The 21,056-nt window shown below is 37.0% G+C and overlaps 1 protein-coding gene across 1 annotated transcript in view; it reads left to right on the forward strand.

Annotated features, from left to right (window-relative positions):
• PDGFC (platelet derived growth factor C) overlaps nucleotides 1–21,056 on the forward strand; it is a 128,632-nt gene that overhangs the window by 69,141 nt on the left and 38,435 nt on the right. The window contains 1 exon segment of the mRNA XM_030449844.1: nucleotides 5,221–5,415. Within this exon segment, the coding sequence (XP_030305704.1) occupies nucleotides 5,221–5,415 (195 nt within the window).

Raw genomic sequence — 21,056 nt, forward strand, 5'->3', positions numbered from 1 at the left:
GATACAGAAACTCTGTACAAAGTTTTCTTTGCTCATTACTTGAAAAGCTGATGATAAAAACAAATGCTGTGTTCTTCAAAAGCTCTTCTTGTGGTACTTGAGGGTGGGAAGGAGGAGCTGCTTGTTAGGTAGGTTGAAAATTGGCTGGAGTGCCAGGCTTGAAGTCTCAGCATCTCGTTGGTGGCTGGGAGTAAGTTGAGGGTGAGGAGGCTGGGCTTAGTTAGTCTGGGGAACAGAAGTCTTTGACACAGTCCCAGTTGCCTGAAAAGCAGTTGCCAGATTGACCAGTTGCCCTGGTAGCACCACAGAGTGTAAAAACAAAACAAACCCTGAAAAACTCACAGGTAGAAAATGCTGCTTAAGAGGTTCTGATTGGACATGAGAAAAAAATGCTTTGCCTAGGGAGATAGCCCAGCTCTGGAATAGCTCATGGCAGCTCCTTCTGGAGTTTCCACCTGCCAAGGGGTTTGAGTGTTGCCTACAAAATGCTCATTCTCAAATGGGCCCCATCCTGTGTCCTGAGGAGAAACTCCTCAGAAGCTCAAGCTGGAACCCAAGCAGGAGCTGGGACTGGAGGTCTCCAGAGGTCCCCTCAAAGCACCATTTCAATGATTTTGAGTGGCTTTGCTTTGATACCCATTTTACACCCAAGCAATATCAAACAGAGCTTGAATTTGTCTTCAGTTTTCTGCCAATAACAGACCACTTTCCATCTTTTCCTTTGCACCAGGAAAAAGAGTGTTTTAGTTTTGCCTGCTACATTCAAATGTTAGGTAAGAAGTGCCTGGAGGCAACAAAACACAGAAAGAGGTCCCTGTAAGCCTTGTGTTACTACTTTTGAAAGTAACCTTACTGCTTTTGGAAGGTCTAGTAAATGAGGAAGAAATGGCATGTTATGTTACATTTCAAAGAACTTCTCCTACTAAGTCTATTTCTGTACATATGTGAAGTGTAGTAAAAGTTATATGAGAATGTTGTCAGGAAATCCTTTTGACTACTTTAATTAAAAAAACCTGCTTCCCTCTGAAGTTCTGTGGTAACAAACAAATAGTTGCTCCTTCATATTTTGTTTCTGAGTTTTAAGACAGAGAACTCACACATACTGCAACATCATGTGTATCTGACATATTTAGACCTGAAACTTTTTTTGTTTCCATTTGTGTTTTTTGTTTGGTTGTTTTTTGCTTTGTTTTATTTTGTTGGGGTTTTTTAAGCAGCGGTAACCATGTGTGAACTAATGCTGTTTCTGAAGGTCTGAAATCTAATTTTCATAATTAAGTGCTGTTGAATGAAATGAACAAAATAATACATTAAGTATGCACGACTAGCAGTACTCTTCTCTTGTCCTTTTGTCAGATTAGTATAAGATTAGTAAAGTTTTAAAAATTGATTTTACCAGTATTGTGTGACCTCTTAAGTGAATCAGTCTTTAAAGTGAATCAGTGCTGAAGCTGTTACTCCACCCACACATCTCCTTGTCTGTCTCCTAAACTGTGATTTGTCTGAGTTTTACCCGTGACCCTTACTAAAATGTAATGATTACGATGTACTAATGAAGAGGTATTTGCTATATTTGAAAAGTGTCAGCGCTGATCTTTGTTAGACATGTTGTGCCCATGGGGGAAGAGCCCTACTTTGAAGTAGGCAGGAATGAGCTTGTTTGGTCGGTGGGTTTAATTTCAGTTTACAGGGGCATTTGCTGATCTGTTTGGCGATACCGTAGTTTGCATGCTGGTGGAAGGGTTACGCACTACCCTGCTTGCAGAATGCCTGGAATCTTGTAATTTTCAAGGGCAGGCTTTTTACATTAATAGATATATAAATCTGGTGATAGCATCTTGTACCACATCAAAGACAGCTGCGGTGACTCATTTTTCAACTTCAGGCACTGATAAGTGTCTGCTGTCCTTTTCTAGTAAGAGTAACCATGTTATATCCCTGGGTCATCTTAGGGATTTTTCCCATCCTTGTTCCCCATTTCCAGGACTTCTGCAAGTGATCTCATTTGCCCATAGCAGATCCCATCTTCTCATGATCCTTTCACTGAAGGTGCAGATACATTGTTTTGGTCCCTTTTATGTCCCTGTTTTGCTTGCATGGTGATGTTGCTCCCTGGCTGAATCACAGAATCACAGAAAGTCAGAGGTTGGAAGGGACCTCAAAAGATCATCAAACCCCCCCCCACACACACACACACACCAGAGCAGGGTCACCTATAGCAGGTTGCACAGGAACATGTCCAGGTGGGTTTGGAATGTCTTCAGGGAACGGGAGTCCACAACCTCCCTGGGCAGCCTGTGCCAGTGCTCTGACACCCTCACAGTGAAAAAAAATCTTCCTAATATTTATATGGAACCACCTATGCTCCATTTATAACCACTGCCCCTTGTCTCATTGTTAGTCACCCCTGAGAAAAGCTTGGGTTGGTGCCTTGCTTACTTCACTCCTTGCCTAAAGTCTTTGCTTAAACTGATTCTTCAGGGTGATTCAATGCTGTCTGTACAGTAATAACTTTTTTTCTTTCTTCCTTTTTCTTTTTTCTTTTTTCTTTTTTCTTTTTCTTTTTTCTTTTTCTTTTTCTTTTTTCTTTTTTCTTTTTTCTTTTTTCTTTTTCTTCTTTTCTTTTTCTTTTTTCTTTTTCTTTTTTCTTTTTTCTTTTTTCTTTTTTCTTTTTTCTTTTTCTTTTTCTTTTTTCTTTTTTCTTTTTTCTTTTTCTTTTTTCTTTTTTCTTTTTTCTTTTCTTTTTTCTTTTTTCTTTTTTCTTCCTTTTTCTTTTTTCTTTTTCTTTTTTTCTTTTTTCTTTTTTCTTTCTTTTTTCTTTTTTCTTTTTTCTTTTTTTTATTTCTTTTTTTTCTTCTTTTTTCTTTTTTTTCTTTTTCCTTTTTTCTTTTTTTCTTCTTTTTTCTTTTTTCTTTTTTTTTGGTGGGGGTGAGGGTCGGGAGAATGGTTGTTAATAGAAAGGCAGACAGAACACGGCAGCAATGTAGATAGCTTTGGTGTTGTACATCTGACTGCTGTAAATCTGACTGAATGTTTTACTCCCTTTTAAGTATGACTTAGTCTGATTTAACCCTAAAATAAAGCAGGAATCACAAAGTCATTCCACAAAGAACGGAGACTATAGGCTCATCTTAGACATGATCAGGTATCTATGCTCTTCACACAATTTCCTCAAAAGAAATGTTCATAACAATGCATAAATTCAGTAGGGAAAGGCTAGCTTTTTGTGGTACAATAGTATGATTTATGTGGAGTGTATAAAAAGGAATATTGTGGCTTATCTGAAGACAAATAACACGCTTCATTCTCCAGTGACAGCAATTACTTGCTTTTGTAGTCATAAAAAATAATTCTTTTGTGAGAGAAGAAATTCCACTGTGCAAGAGCAAATATTTGAAATGGAGCAAGTGTTGTGTGTGGGAATTTGATATGTTCGTGGAACACTGTTTGTGCTAAAGTAAATAGATATTTTTCCTTCACAAATGGAGGAGCTGGAGATACCGGAGATGCTGCAACTTCTGTTCACTAAATTGCCATATGCTTTTTCTTTCCTTTCTTCCTTTTAATTGACTTTTCATTTGATATGCTTGGACTATCTACAGTCCTTACTTGCTGCTGTTACTGTCCTGATGATACAAAAGAAAACACTTTCTTAATGTGTTGTGAAAAATAACCTGGTTTGTAATCCTGTGTGTGCTTTTTAGAGACAAAATGAACCTCTGTAGTCAGACAGCAGATGTTGACATGTTTGTCTGAAACAGTGGTCCTTTGCATACTTTGGAAATATCACTCCAGTGTTCTAATCTCTGGGAAAGCAATTTTTATTATTGTTGGCTCCTGTGTTTAGAATACAGTTCTCGCTTGACACACTATACATTACAGAAAAATGCTTATGACTCAGCTAACAAAAGCCCAATTAAGTGCCCAAAATAGGAATCTGTTTCTTTTGCCTTTTTAATCCTTTTTTACTTATTACTGCATGTTATCCTATCTTATTTGTGCATAAGGCAGTCAGTCTTCTTCAAGGAGAGACCACACACCATCAGTTTTATATAAGCAGCAATTCCACTTAAAAGAAAATTTACTATTTTCATGCCACAAATAGAAGGCACCAGTCCATCAGACTTTAACATTTAAATATAGATTAATTATTTTAAAATAGTAATGCTTTATCTTCTTTTCTTGCAGTACATTCATTTAGCAGTCAGCCTTTGCATTTAGCTTCAGTAAGGTACAATTGCAGTGTATATTTTCATTGTAGACTGAATCATGTCTTGCTAAGTTTTAAGTGAATGACTATTATAATGCTCATTATAAAAAAATCATAAAAATAAGGTAAAGTATCTAATTGTAAGAGACAATGATGAGCTGAAACACTGAGAATTCCTGTGTTTTACTGACTGAAATATTAACCTGACTATGTACAGGTTTTTAGAAAAAGCCAAAGATAGTGAGTGAGGTGGTGTAGCATAAGGAGGATCTTTTCATCTGATGGAATTAAATTTTGTAGTCTAAAGAACACATCATTGTATGTCACAATGTCAAAATGTATCTGTATCTGTCAGTGCCTGCTTTTTACAGCTAAGTACCCCATATGAGCTGATTCTAGATGCTGGATGTGAATTCCTGTGAATACTGGGCACTTGAGAATGTGGTTTCTTGAGTTACTGTGAAGAGCAGTTGGGGCCCTGGAAGGCAGAGCTGCTGCTCACTAAAGGAGTCCTTTCTTTTTGGTACCTCCTCATAGTTATTTCTCCATAATTTGAAGAGGTCTTTTCAGTAGTTTAAGTGTTACTGTGTGCTTTAAAAATAAAATGCAGTTGGCTTACTTATTTTGAATTCATTTGACGCCACATTGTAAAACATTAATGAAATTTTACATGTGTTTACTCTTACAATGCTGTGAGGAATTTTGAGGAAGTCCCTCAACCAAGTCTTGTCAGTAAATGCCTAATTTCTTACACTTGGTGACTTTCCCAAAGTTCAAAAAAATGTCCTAGTTTCATTCCTGTATCAGAATAACTTTATTCTGACACAGTCCTCAGTTAAGAGGCAGCCATCAAAACCCACATGTCTGGATGCAGTAAAGGTAGGAGAGTCTCCTTCTTGCAAGGTGATGAAAAACACAGAACAAAAATGTCTTTGCCTATACTATACAAACACTTCAGGAAAAGAAGAAGAAACTAATACTGATGCATCTTTTCTCTCTCTTTACTATAGGTGTGCAGGATCCTCAGCATGAGAAGATAATTACTGTGACTTCTAATGGAAGTATTCACAGCCCCAAGTTTCCACACACATACCCACGCAATACTGTACTGGTGTGGAGATTAGTAGCAATAGATGAAAATGTATGGATACAGCTTACTTTCGATGAAAGATTTGGGCTTGAGGACCCAGAAGATGACATTTGCAAGTAAGTAACTTTATTTTGGAAAAATCTGAAGGCAGGTGTGGGGGATGGAACAAATTTGTAGCTCACGTTTTGGAAACATATGACACCTGAATGTCAGTATTATTTATAAAATTAATCTCTTAATGTATTAGTTTATTATTTTATTTTGCAGTGCTAGAGAAGGATTCCATGCTTGAAATCTTTGGGGTTCCCCCTGTTTTCCTTCTGCATTCAATATCTGGGCCATAGATGTAGTATTATGCAGAAATGTGAAATATTTGATCTCTCAAATAAAAGTTTTTAGACCTAGGAAAATACTCCTTACAGAATGTTAGAGGAATGAATGTCTAATTTTCACAGAGAAAATACAGGTAAGCAAGTTGTCCAAAGTGGAGTTCAGATAATTGAATCAAAGTACAACATCCCTGTTGAAAAAAAAGCCAAAATGCACAATATTTTAATGGCCTTCAGTGGTCAAGTTCTCTGTTTTCTATGGAAAACAGCATTTACAGTATCGGATTAATTGCCGTCCTTCAATGATGGGGTTTTTTTTTCAATAAGTATTCTACCTGCTCAGTCACTGGCACAGGTTTCTATAGGATTCTATAGGATTTTCTATAGTATTTTTTCCTACGACTTGCAGCCCAAGCCTTCATAGCTTGGGAGAGAAACAGCTGTGACATAACAGGCATTAGGATGGATGTAGTTCTGAACCAAGCCATCTGATGAATCATGTTTGGATATTTGTGAGAGAGTAGAAGATGACATTATATATACTTCCTCTGTGTGGTTTAAATGGGGGAGTTCCTAAACTCTTATATCCTCTATCTGTCTGCTATCATAGTGGCACATCATAAAAAAAATTAAATGCATAAATGTGTGAATAGTGGTACATTGTCTGAACTGTTTCAGTAAATTCAGTAACATAAAATAAGCCATTTGAATAGCATATTCTCCATAGATGTGTTCCTGGATGTGTTCCTTCATGCAAGATTTTTCTTTCAAATTATTTTTTTCTTTTTCTTTGTTTTTCTGCTGGGGGTTTTATTTTGAGCACCTTGAATACACATTTCATTTGATTTCAGCTTGCTCTCAATTTTTCTGATTAACTGATATTCTGGATTTTTATATCTTTGTCCCAGTTTGGACAATCTTGTATCAGGTTTTAATAACAAATTTAAATTTTTAGAGGCTACTTTTATACTTAATTTTTGAAAAGAGGTACACAACAGATGGATAGATGTCTTTTGTAATTCTGAAAGGTACAATTGTCAAAGATGCATCAAATACAATTAAAATACAAAATACTGTAGACATGTTTGCTCAGATGAGTGCACTCCCTTTACACAATAGTTATTTTTTTAAATGAAAACTTAGCTTGCTTTTTCTTTTCTTTGCATATGGCAGAGTGAAGTGGCAAGTGAAAGAAAATCCAGGTAGGGTGACTCATTCGTCCACTTGCAAAGAAAAAAGTAAGATAAGTTAAAATATTTTTAATACTATAACTAGAACATTATTTTAATGGGAGTACATTTATTTTAAGTAAACAATGTGCTGAATACAAAAGCACTGATCAACTAAAGGACCAGTAATAAGTCACTCATAATCTTCATTTGATTGGAATCTTTTTTTGCTTTTATTTCTTCTGGGATTCCAGGAAGTTGTATGACTTCAATTCCTGATGTGCTCTTTTGCAGACACAGCGAGGTTTTTGGCCTGGAAGATAAAACCCTCTTATTATACATAGAGTTATATTGTTGTCTGTAACCAAAAGAAAAAACTATGAAATGTAAATCCAGTAACAAACTCAGTTAGGAAAGTGCACTTTGTTTGATCTGAAGGGAGTATAAATAAGTTGAGAAAAAGACTAGGACACAGAGGGCACAACTGTGTAAAACAATTCTACAGGCTAAGTAAGTGACCAGTTTTCAGTGTAATATCTTCTGTGTAACTTCTTGTGTTTCTTATCTTTTATATTTCCTAATAAAAATATTTCATCTTTTCCCACTACCTTCTGTAAAAAAGCTAAGGGTTTTATTGACTGCATTCCTTAATGTTTACAACTCCACTGTGTCTCTACCATCTTGAAACACACAAATTGGTATTGTTACTGGAGAGTACTCAAGAGTTTCTCCAAAGACAATTTTATTTGACAAAGAAAAGAATATAACATGAAATTTAATGTTTCATAGCATCACATCTTACAGTGACATGATCCTTTCGTTCTGACCAGTGGCTGCAACCAGGTAAACACCTCCACATGGTAATACTCGACTGTCTGTGTAACAGTGTCCAATTTGCACCAGGATATCACAGACTCACACAGGAAGTTATGGGTTGGAAGGGACCTTGAAAGATCATTCCAAACCCCTGCCAGAGCAGGGTCACGTACAGGAGGTCACACAGGAATGTGTCCAGGCAGGTGTGAATGTCTCCAGGGAAGGAATGTCTCTGAATGTCTCCATAACCTCCCTGGGCAGCCTGTGCCAGTGCTCTGTCACCCTCACAGTGAAAAAATTCTTCCTAATATTTATACAAAACTGTCTATGCTCCACTTTCATAACCATTGCCCTTGTCGCATTATTAGTTACCCCTGAGAAGAGCTTTACTGCATCCTCCTGGCTCTCTCCCTTTACATATTTATAAACATTAATGAGCAAACCCCTCATTCTCCTTTTCTTCAAGCTGCAGAGCCCCAGCCCCCCCAGCCCCCTCAGCCTTTCCTCATAAGGGAGATATTCCACTCCCTTCATCATCTTGGAGGCTCAGTGCTGGACTCTTTCAAGAAGTTCTGGGTCTTTTTCAAACTGCGGGCCCAGAACTGGACACAATATTCCAGATGTGGCCTCACCAGGGCAGAGTAGAGGGGAGGAGAACCTATCACGACCTACTAACCACCCCCTTCTAATGCACCCCAGGATGCCATTGGCCTTCTTGGCCACCAGGGCACATTGCTGGCTCATGGGCATCCTTCTATCCACCAGTACCCCCAGGTCCCTTTCCCCTTCACTGCTCTCCCTGCCCAACCCTCTAGCCTGTCTAGATCCCTCTGAATGGCAGCACAGCCTACTGAGGTGTCAGCCACTCCTCCCAGCTGTGTTTCATCAGCAAATTTGCTGACACTCTGTCCCTTCATTAAGGTCATTGATAAAGTTGTTGAACAGACATATCTGTCTTCCTCATCTCTGAGGACCCCATAAGTTACTTGCAGTATTTATTGTCACAGTTTAAGATAATAAGCAACTTTTAAATCTCACAACAATTCAAATATTGTTCATACATAGGAAAAAAAATAAACCAGAGCCATACATCATCATTTAAGACTTGTTGTTTAAGACAGTTCTATAGCAGGAAAACAGTAGTAGTGGTGAAAAAGAAATGTCCAAGATGTATCCTGAAGCTCTGAAATGTTCTTGCCTGTATCTGGTTGACCTGATCCTCCACACCTGGACTTCTCCAAAGTCAGTTCTGACATTTCAAAGTATTCTCAGAGGTCTTTGCATCTAGAATGAATGACACATTTTACAGATAAAAATCTACAGTTAAGAATCTTGCTGCGTCCTTTTCAAAGAGTCCAGGTTATGTAAAAAACAGTTCTATGCATGTATCTCAGAAGAAATTTATTTGGTTAATAGTACAGTTATTTAATTCTCTCTAATACTGCAGGAATTTCAGCCTTGTAACTTTGCTTGGTTTCAGTTGTGGCTTCAAAAGAAAAAAGTTATGAGCAAAAAAAATCTAGCAAACGACATAAAAAAAGAAGGATGCAGTCTCCTGGCTGTTTTGCAGTACTATTCAGATGATACAGCTGACAGTGAACTTCTTTTACGTAGGGGAATTTCAAGCTAACAGAGTCATAATTAATTTACATTCTGTATGCACACCCTTTCTGATGAACAAAAAAGGCATCTTTTTTTCCACTGATTCAGTAAGTGATAGGATGGGTCATTATTTTCATTGTGTTAGCCCCTCACTGCTATTTTAATCATGAGGGCCACGAGGTTAGACTTCTGTGCCTGAAAGCTCCTGCCCCTGGGTAATGCCATAACTCTCCTTGACAAGGAGAGACTGAGGTTTGCTCAACTGTTGCTTGTTGTCCAAATTTGTCGCCTTCTGTCTGTAGAACATGCATTGATAAAAGCTTTGTGATAACTTCTCTGTGACAGGAAGGCTTTAGCTTTCTCCCAGGAAGAACATGAATGCTACAGTTTGACATGAACCCCCAGACAGATGTTGTGAGCAGGCTGTGCACTGGAGAATTACATCACAGGACTGACACACACAAAATAATTTAATAATTTTAAAAAATCAGTCTCTTTCTTACACTGGTAATGCATGTCAAACTTGCTCACTCCCTGTGCACAAAACAGCTCTAGTTCTTCATCTCAGTGGTGACTGCAGCTGTTCTTTCCAATAATCAGATGACTACAGTCTGACTTGTTATATATAATAAATGGAGAAATATTTCATAAATTCAAAGTGTAATTACTGTAGATACAATGCTAGGGGTAAAATAAATAAATAAAAGAATGTGGAAACAACCAGTAGTTGAATGCTCGGTGCCATTTTACCACCATCTTCATTTTAGGATAGCTTTACTTATTTTCAACTTTAAAATATTTCAAGTATGATCTATGTCTGTGTGTGTTGTGAGTTTGGGGGCAGGAAGAGCTTTTTGAGGTGAATAGGTGAATCTGGTAATGTATTTAGATAAACTATAAAGTTTTGAAAGAATCCCAGAGCTTGTCTATTAATATGTGCAATATGTAGAATTTTTCCTGAGAAAATGAATTAAGCCAAAGGCAGCTGTCAGTGCTAGCATGGGATAAAATATTCATTAGTAGTGCTGTGACTTTTTTTTTTCTTCCTAATATCAAATTATTCCTTAATAACAGGAATACCCTTCCTCTGAGGTTCCTAGAATGGTCCTTTCAGATACAGAGCAAGAAGCAGAGACAGGTGTATAAAATGCACCACTCCCTTTCCCTAATATTTCTGTTAGCTACTTGCCATCATTTCAGTTCTGTTGTGGCTGAAGTGTGCCCAAGGTGTCCCTTCCATTCAGGGGAACAACAAGGTTATGAGGTAGAAGCTACAGTTCAGTCAGCTTCAGGTCTGTACTTGTTCTTAATGAATGTATATTAAGAAATTATTGTCAAGGGTTAAAAAATCAGATTTGACTTATTCTGGCAGGACTGAAATCAGTGTATTAAGAAGAGACATACAGACACTGCCTTAGTTGCTATGAAGAAGGAAAAATTTGCTTAGCTGGTTTTTTTTTTTGACATTAAATTTTGTTGAAATGCATCCTGTGCAGGGTAAGTTATGGTAAACATTAAACAAAAAGGCCTAAACATTTTGTCATTTAATTTTTTAAGGAGACCTTTTTGTGTAATATTGGGCTCAATAAGCAACTACACCATGTACAGCTTCCTTCCTTGCAGTTACTACAAATCTGTACATGTAGCACATGGAGTAAAATGTGGTTGCTTAACTGCCTCAGTAAAAAATGAGAAAGATATTCCACTTCTGTTTGCGCCTTTTGTAATGGAAAGCATCGTATACATCAACAGAGCACATACTTGAAAGAATAATTTCAGCATCCTTTTCTTCTAGAAAGATGAAATTCCACCCCCTGAAATAAAGTATTATGTGATTTTGCCTTTGTTGCATTGTAGAGGCAATATTAATGGATGTGTGAAGAACATACTAATACCAAGGATAGATTTAAAATTATAACTCTTCATATAGAATAAATATTCATTCTGGGGGCTTTTGAGGGTAGAGAGTTCCTTATAATGTTTAGTTCCCAAGAAAATTGTTTTCTGGGCAACTGATGTGCTGTCCTTACTGTCAGACAGCTCTCAATACGTCTAGTGGACTGCGATTACAGAGGGTGAAATCATCTCTTGGATAAGTACAAAGTTCAAGTTGTCTTTGAATAACTGGGCAAAGACCTTTAAGTGAACTCTGTATTTAAAGAAGGAACTGGTACAGACAGCGTTCACTGTGAGCCATGTCACTAAGTAGCTGGGCTGCTGGGATTTATGCTTTTATTTTCCGTCCCTCCCCACCCACCATCCATTTTGAAGCTGAAGAGATTGCTGCTGCCGCCCACATCTGTTTTGAAAATTCATTAAACAGTAAGGAGTGCTCCAAAATTTCTACAGCTTCAAACTGAAAAAAAAAAACTAACAAAAAAAACATAAAACAAAACTATAAAACAGTCCCCGCCACATCCCAAAGACTGAGAGTAGAGATGAATGTTATAGTGAAGAACTGTCCTTAGGTTTCTTTCAGCTGTTCCTTTAGGATTTCAGTGTGTCAATTTTCACCACCCACGCCTTTATTTTTTTTTTAGGAGCTGCAGTTCATATAGGTGGGCTAGGCTCTCAGTTTTGTGAATCAGATCCATTTGGATAGTTTTTGATTCCATTAATAATTGGAATTATAAAACGTATATGAGCTGTCTTTCCTCAATACACAATCTTTTTATGGTTTTTGGTTTGATTATTGTTTCTTTGTCCAACACATAATAACACTTAATTTTTTTTATTCAAATTCTGAAAGGAGGTCTTATGATTTAAATGGACTAGGATGATTTCTAACATTAATTATATTAATTTAAATACTAATAAGAAAGACTTATTATGAAATAACTAGCTTAAGCTGAAGTCCTTAGTAGCAACGATGATGGTTGACCACTGACAGGAATGTGGCATTTTATGAGCATTGTGTAGAAAATGCCCATAAATTTTGTGTTATAGCAGCTGGTGATGTAATTTCATCTGCTGCTTGTGGGGTTGGTTTTTTGGGGTTTGATTTTTAGTTAGTCAACTCAGACAACTGAATAGTGATTCTAGTTCAAGAGAGGTTTAAAGAATTAAAGAGGTCAAGAATGGATTTAAATGTAATATGAGCGTGGAGGATGAGGATCAAAGCTTTTAATAAGTTTTACTAATTTAGGACCATAGTCCTTTGGTCATAAAATATTATTCTTTTAAATGTAAAGAAAGGGATTAATGCTGCAAAGGTTATTTCTTTTGTGTGAATTCAGTTGTAACTATTATTTCAATTTAATCAATTCAAAAGAATCCAGTAGGGTCATGCATCCTGCTTATTTATGTTTTGATTTAAAAATGAGTGGTTTTTCACATAAAAAAAAGTAACTGGATCTCTTTGTATTCTGATTTCATTGAACAAAAGTGTATTTTCTTGTATTTATTTATTTTAGTTTTTAAAGAAAGCACTTTCTTTCAGTTTTTTCTTGATTCCAGAAAAAAAATTACTCTGATTACTAAATGGTTCATACACAAACTCATCTTTGAGCTGGTCCCATTCAGCTGTTTCAGCTGCTGTCCGCAGTTCACACTGTGTCAGAGTTGTGTGCTGTATCCAGGAGTGTTCCTATGAGTTCTCTACTGCACATTAAAGTTGCTTATTATCATTCCTATGAAAACACTTTTGTAAAATGTGACAAAACAGATCTTGCAGGCTGTAAAAAAAGATAAAAGTTAGAAATCCCAAAACAGTACGGTTTTAACTGAGCCTGGCCTCTAAGATACATTTATTAGGGTATTAGAAGAGTAAACTCAGTTCTGAAGGAAGGGTTTATAGCTGCAAAATTGAACTCTTTAAGCAAATGAGAGTGCAAACATAAAGGGGAAGAGGAGATGCTTCTCTGAGCAGAATGTGAGGACAGCATAGTCTGATTGATATAATCAGAAGGACATGCTGCAAAAAGCTTAGGGACTTTCATTGAATTCTTGCCCACCCACTTTTCCCTCCTTTACAGTAAATCCAGCATTCACTTTTGTTATCCACTGTTGCTAGAGAACACTTAGAATGCAAGAAATTTAAAATCTATTTTCACAGTCCAGATGAGTGTTAGGAGATTGATAGCTGATGAGTGGGCAGTTGACATAATTTAATTCCTAACTCCTTTTTCACACCGTAGTCTGTACTCATTGACTTAAAAACCATTTTAGGCTCCTTTAAAATTTTCTCCTGTCCTCTCAGTCTCCTGGTCCTCTCAGCAGGCTGTTGTGAATAAAGTGAACTATGTCCACAGTATCAAAATATTTTTTGTAAATGATCCTAATCCTAATTTATTGCTTCTATATTTGTTTCATGTTTCCATAGTTGGCTGTGTTTCTAAATAGTGTAGGTCGAAGTTATTTTCTTTGAAAACGAATCTTGAGCTACTGGGTCTTGCTTCTTTCTGGGGTATTCTGGATAAGTTGTTACTGATGGAGTTCTGCTCCTGCCTCACCACTTACTAAAAAGATAGGAGCAAATGTCTACTCTGAGAGGGCACAGAAACCACGCTGTGACCCATCAGTACCTGAACTCAGGGAATACAGACAGACCCTGGAACCACCTGCATTTTCTAGTGTGGCTCTTAAATCCACATAGCAAGAGAAATGCAAGCTGCAAAGGCACACCCAGCAGCAGCAGCAATCTAAAGTTACCTACCCCGTGTAGTGTCTATATATTACAGTTTATACATAGCATGCACTCCATTCCTGATGTTTTCTGGTTACTGAAAATCTAACTGCAGTTAAGCCCATGGGCTCACTGTCAGGCTTACAAGCAGCTTTCTCCTGTTTAATCAGCAGGAATAGCAGACATACCAAGTGTCCTATTCCTAGACAAGCAGTTGTGTTTCTTCACCTGTTACTCAGCCTTTTTTTCTCTTCCTACACTTGTCTTTTCTCCCTCTCTCCTTCTCACTAAAATGCTGTGGTTGATTCTCTGTATCATCCAAAATTTAACAAAGTATGTAACTCGCATGAAATTCTGGTTAGAGAGCAAATATTGGTCAGTCAGACAAATCAGTAACACTTCCTGGCTTGGATTTGATGCTGCTCCATTAGGAGAAAGGTGACATGACATGAAATGTAGTGCACTTTATATTAATTTGTTCTCATCTGATTCATCAGGATATCTGAGAAGTTGCATGTCCATGAGAAATCACAAAAGGGAAGATTAGTTATTACAGAAAAGGTTAAGATCGTCATGTGGGAAGGTCCTAAGGGTTTATAAGGTTAAAATAAATAATCTTTTCCTTTTCTTGACAGTAGCATGAGAACAGGGAGACCAGTAAACTAGCAGCAATTATTAAGAAGCTCTGTTTCAGACTAGCGTTGATTCATATACTGTGGCTGGATTAAAAATAGGTTCTCCATAATTCTATAACCATTATCTTATAACTAGGTACACTGAAGTGAGAGGAAAACTCCTTGCACTCTTCAGGTGAAACACCAGTCTCCTGCTGGGTGGGAACTCATTTATCTGCCTCATGCAGTGTTATGTGACTGCTCAGTTACATTCAGGGGATTTTTCACTTGCCTGTTTAAAGCACAAATTACTAGCTTGTCCTGAAACAGGATATTGGACTTTCATAAAATTGATCTTTCCTGGACTGGAAAATCCTGTGGGCTGGTATAGCAATCAGGAGACTATATATTATTGTATCAGTGAGCTAAAGAAATGAAGGTGTTTTCTTTAAATAAACATGGAGACCCAATTTCCATTGAGGTGGGCAGGAGGGATGGGAAAGGAAGAAAGGAAATTTGATCATGCATGTAATGATTCTGTGCTTGAGGGGCAGGGAAAGCTACCTGCATTGCCCTGGGAGAATCTTTCATCATGCTAAAAAAAGCTTCCTTAGGATTTTTTTGTTACTGTTTTCTAAAATATGCTTTTGAATATTGTTAGGAAATTCCTTAGTAGTTTTTCAGAATGCTGACTGGAGTCCATAGCTGTGTTCCAGGATATAAGAATTGTACACAAAGAAAAAAAAATTACCATTTAGGGATACTAGAATAAATATCTAATTTATTATATAATAATATAATAATATATAGTAATATATAATAATTTAATATCCGTTTGAAAAACAGTGGTAAAAATATGATTATGGATTGTGGAAGCCGAAACAGTTTTATCAACCACTGTGGACAGTGTGAATACAGCTAAAAATTTCATATGGAATTCATTCTTAATTTGTTCTTTAGAGGGAATGCTTTACAATCATGGCTGTTGATGTGAACTGTGAGCTCCAAAGTTTTTGTTTTTGTACAAATATTGATCCCTACAATATGAAGAGGTGTTTTTATTATGATCACTGTAACTGCTTGTAAAATTCTAAAAGTCCCTGTAAATCACTGTAAAATAATTATTTACACACTTTATCCATATTGCTAGTTGAAAATAATTGGATGCTTAAATAATTACAGGGTTGCTGTCTGAATATAGAATTGTTTTGGTTTAGCGCCTGAAGTACATTTACCCATGTATCTAGTTTACAATTCCTTATTAACTTTTCTACAAGAACACCCCTTCCAACAAGGCAGAAGTTGCTTTCAGGGACTATGGGATATTTTTGTGCTTGAGATTGAGATGCTTAAGTGCTTGCTAGTTTGCCTAGATACCCGGCATGGTGATTTATTCCCCAGAGGTGCTTGTGTGCCCGTTTATTGGTCATTAGGGACAGGATATAATTTCAGCAATACCCAGACTGGCTCTGAAGTAAATCTTTGTATCAAATGAGAGTTTTGGGAAGGAGGGTGAAGATGTGCATTCTTTGGGTGTCTTATTTTTGCATGCAGTGTGTTGAGTCCAGTCCACCAAGTGACAAAACTACTATGCAAAATGTTTCTGTATCAGCTTCACACGAGGCATCAGCTTTTCAGCTGATCCACAGAAAATAGAAATGTTTTCTGGTAGGCTGGAGAGTGGAAATGTAACAGTTAGTTTCTCCAAACCAGACAACCAGTGCATCCTTTTCTTAACATAAAGTGTTCAAATGTTTGAGGATTAGAGTTTGGGAGATTGAACACCTGTCTTGTTGCTTCCCCTTTCACTTGCAGTTCTGTAAATGTGTATTTATGATCAAAGTGTATTATCATGAATAAAGGGGCGGAAAATTGAAATCTTAAAGACTAAACTTCTTCTTTCATGTGTCCTAAATTAACAAGGTAGAAATAGAGAATTGTGTGGTTATGTCAGAAGTCTCAGGCTGTTAGTAATTGCTTTGAGCAAGGATTAAATAGAGAGAACCATGGCAACCATCTAACATTTGTGAATGAATCTGTGTTTCCATAAGGTAGTTCCTAATGTACAGTACTGCATATTCTAAAATAGATGTACTCAAAGTAGGTTGGCACAGAAACTGCAATCCATATTTGGTGAGTGGCAGTTAGAAATGTTCTCTGTTTATACCTTGAGTGCCTTTTTTTCATGGAAAATGTAGAGGTGGCCAGATGCTTGGCAGTTTTATGCTTATTTGCTGTATTGGCTGAAATGATGTCTATTGCTGGAAGTGATGTTTGTGTATAATTAAACATCATTTTTCTGAGTACAAAAATCTTGACCTCATCAGTTATTTATTTGGACAAGACCTATGTATGCTGTTTCTTTCCAATGAGTATTAAAACACAGTTTGTGTAGAATCAGCAGAAACAGTTAGTGCTAGAGAAACATTAATATCAAATCATTGCTGTTCCATCATTTTTTCTCTCTTTTTACATTAAAGCATCAAACATGACAGAAAATATAGAATGTAACTCTTTTCTCAGTTGTTGGATGATCTGTAATTGCCCATGCTGCCAGCCTCAGGAAATGGAACCAGATTATTCTGGGTAAATTTTTTTCAGAACTTCCTTTTGGAAGACAAAATCCAGAAGGAATATTTTAAATATTTAAAGTTTAAATAAAAACCTGTTTCTTTCAATAACCTGGCTCTACTGTCACTCAAAGATAGCCACAGTTAAGTATTCTGATAGTGTTGAATGGAGTAATTCTTACTGAATTTTTACCCTGCATGGAGTATTTGATGGTGCTGCAAGGTGCCCCCCCCTTCCATTCCTCCAGGAAGTTTGCTTTCTTTATCATTTTATGTTTTTTCTCTGCCACCTGACTGTCACTTGGAGTTATTCATCACTATCACTGATGTGCACTGCTAGTGGTTTGTGATTTCAGGAGTCTTGGATCTACTTAATGGAGGACTCGACTGAGTGGACCAATCTTCCCCAGTATGGGATTCATTTAGTTATCGTTTGGCAACAAATAGAAAACATTATATGATACAAATTAATGCATTTGAAAGGCAAAGAAATTAATTAAACCTCTGTTCCAAAGCTTGCCAACTTGAGTGGCAGGAGGTAGTACTTCCTTACACGGCTGTATTGGTACAAAAATTTTAATACCAAAAGTGTGATTTCCTCTTACTCTGTAAATACAGTGTTTGTTTCACAAAGAGCAACGTGATTACTTATGGCTGTGATTTAAAAATGACCGAAGAGATGAAAGGTACCCTAACAGTTTTGTTTATACAGATACACAGTTAAGCCAGATGACAGAAACAAAATATTTTATTCCATAGGAAATTTAAATATTTCAGTGACACAAATTGTTTCAGATGGAGATGGAAAGAGGGAGAGGAAATTTTCCTTTAAGAATAATAATTTAGAATTGTGTTCAGAAAAATATCAAAATTATATTTTCATAATCACAGTTTTTTTTAAATTTCAAAAGTTTCTAAAACTGAAGCTGTCCAAATATAAACTGTCTAAGTTCTAGTCAATAACAAGTTTGTCTGTTGAACTGCCAGAGGACCTTGAATGCTTTTGGTCTACAGATGAGGTAGGTATTTTGGTCTGCTATGCCAGGACCAGGAAGACCTTGGAATTCCATGTGCTTTAAAAACAAGTCAGAACAGAAGTATTGCAGCATCCTACAGGATGCTGCCAAAAAAAGTGACAACTTCCTATTTCTTAATAATAATTTAAAAAAACCCAAACATCAAATCGTCAATTTGGAACCAATTTTTATCAAAGGGGTAAGGAAAATATATTTCACTTTTTTGCAGGCCCCTTTAATGGGTGTGCTAGATTTTTGTCTAGCACACATCTATATAGGAGATGGAAGGTCCAGCACCACTGATATGACAAAGTGTTTCTGCTTCTTACATCAATTGATTTATTTGTGGAATTCCAAAGGCAGAGGGAAACCACAAAAAGTTCACAAACTGCAAGCCAAGATAAACAGCCTGTCAGAGCATGTTTAGCAAAATGACAGTCTAAAAACACACACACACACACACACAGACACACAAAAAGAGGTATAGAAAAGGAGAGGGAAAACTTCTTCCCTTGGAAAATACATTTCCTAGTTGGAAAGGCTTTGAAGTTTACAGTCACTTATATTTCTTACTTGGTTCCTTGCTCTTTTCCATTAAATTGTTATTGTTTAGTTTGTTAATTCACATGGACCCACGCTCTTAGGCCATAGGGAAGAGAAATACATATTTTTCAGCAGGGATAAGAGAAGGCATTGTGGCCATCACTGGGGGTTAGGACTAGGTAATCTTTAAGGTCCCTTAAACCCCACACCATTCTATGACTGAAGGCAAAAACATCTTTCATCCAAGAAAGCAGACTAGACTACCACATGTTCATGATTTTTACTTAGTAATATTCGAATAATTTATTGAACATGTAGCATAATCTTATAAATGCTAAAGCAACTGAACCACTTTGTTGCATTTCACAGCAAATTCAGACCAGTCCAGATGTGCAATGCAAGGAATTTCAGTTGCACAGAAGATTCTTTCATCAGGGCTCTTGCAGCACATCCAGCCTAGATAACTTAACAGGAATAAAGTTTACTGCTGAAGATGTCTTATAGCCCGAAAACACATGAAGGACATTTTTCTGTTGATGTAGAAAGAATTTCTAAAGATTCTCCTTGCTGATATGAAATATCCATACTGTGCTGGTAGCTCCCCCCACATCTGTGTTCAGCAGTGAGAAGCCAATACTTACGTGTTGGCTTTTGAAATCAGAAATTTTTAACTGTGACACTAAGTTATCTGTTAAACATAAGGAAAAGAATACTCTATAGGTCCTGAGGGAGATAACGGAGAAGGGGAGTAACCACTTAGTGGTTACTTTAGTGGTTAAAAAAAACCCACTTAGTGCCATATGTGCTGTACTGTGTTGCCGTGAGAAAGTTATTTTCAGTTGGCTTATATAATAGGTAAATCGCTTAAATAATAATACTGGCAATTGTGTAGTATTAGCATGGTTATGATTAGATTGTTTCCAGATTGATCCCTTTTGGATTTCTAATTATCAGAATGGTACTGGGGTGGGGGAAGGGTGATTGAGAAACCTCTCAGTCAAGGCAACACTGATAACACACAGATAACATCAGAAATTATTTTGATTACAAATGACAGCTTGTTTACAAATGCCACATACAAAGATCAAGGAGGAAATAATTGAATAGAGAAGAGATATCCTCACCGAATTATTTGGTTCTGTAATCTGTATAAGAAGAAGAATTTTATTTGGGTTTTTCAGAATATTTTTTCCTTGTTTTACCTCTCCACTAATGGAATTAAGTAGTGTTTATTTTAAGGGTCTAGGATTTAAACTGCGGAATTTGAGTTTCACTTCAGGGGTACCAGGAGACCAAAGGGTGCAATACAAAGTACTCTGTAAATTATGCAGAAGCACTAACACCTGTTCTATGGCCCAATCCCTCGGACATCTTAAATCGAAGTCAGGAAACATAATTGATTAATTTATTCACTCTGTACAAATTCAGAAAACTTGTTAATTATTTCACAGAATCACAGAATCATCACAGTTGGAAAAGACCTATAAAGATCAACACATCCTATTGCCAACATCCTCCCTGAATAAAATACATGTATCAATATCTGTATCGTCCACCAGAGCATGTCCTGAAGTGCCTCATCTGCACAGCTTGTAAATACTTCCAGGGATGGTGGCTCCGCCACCTTCCTGGGCAGCCCATTCCAATACCTAACTACACTCTCAGTAAAGAAAATTCTACCTCAGATCTAAACCTCCCCCTGGTAAAAAACTTCAGGCCATTTCCTCCTGTCCTGTTATTATTGACTTGGGAAGAGAGGCCAACACCAACCTCCCGACAACCTCCTTTCAGGTAGCTGTAGAGAGTGATAAGGTCTCCTCTCAGTTTCCTCTTCTCCAAACTAAAGATTTCCAATTCCATCAACCTCTCCTCATTGGGATTACCTCCCCCACCACTCCTTCCTATTTGTGAAAAGGAGATCTAGCAAGGCACCTCCTCTGGTAGGAGGCTCCTTTACCAGCTGTGTCAGGAAGTTATCTCCATAACACTCAAGGAACTTCCTGTCCTGTCTCCTCTCTGCTATTTTATACTTCCAGCAGATGCCTGGTAGGGTTGAAGTCCCCCAGCAGAGCAAGGGCTACCAACTGTGACACCTCTGCCAGCTCCTTGTAGAACGCATCATCTGGCCTCCTCATTCTGTCCGTAGCAGGCACCCAACAGGATAGCCTCCCTATTTGTCTTCCCCTTCATCCTTACCCATTTCATATTCTTAACTAAAAAAAATTGAAAAGGTTAACTTAGAAATTTCCTAAGCTGTGCTTGCAAAAATAAGAGAAAATTCAGTGCTCAAAATCAAATCAATAAATGTGTTGAGCCCTGACATTTTTGTACAATTAATGTATATTTTGCCTCTGTAGTAAGTTGTATACCTGATCATAAAGTAATAACACTGGTGGATGAGGTGAATTAGTTAATGTTTTTGGGGAAAAAAAGATAGTGAGAAAGTAATTAGTACCATACTTTCAACAAAGAT

This window comes from Calypte anna, chromosome 4A, assembly GCF_003957555.1.
Source record: "Calypte anna isolate BGI_N300 chromosome 4A, bCalAnn1_v1.p, whole genome shotgun sequence".
In the NCBI taxonomy this organism is placed as follows: domain Eukaryota; kingdom Metazoa; phylum Chordata; class Aves; order Apodiformes; family Trochilidae; genus Calypte; species Calypte anna.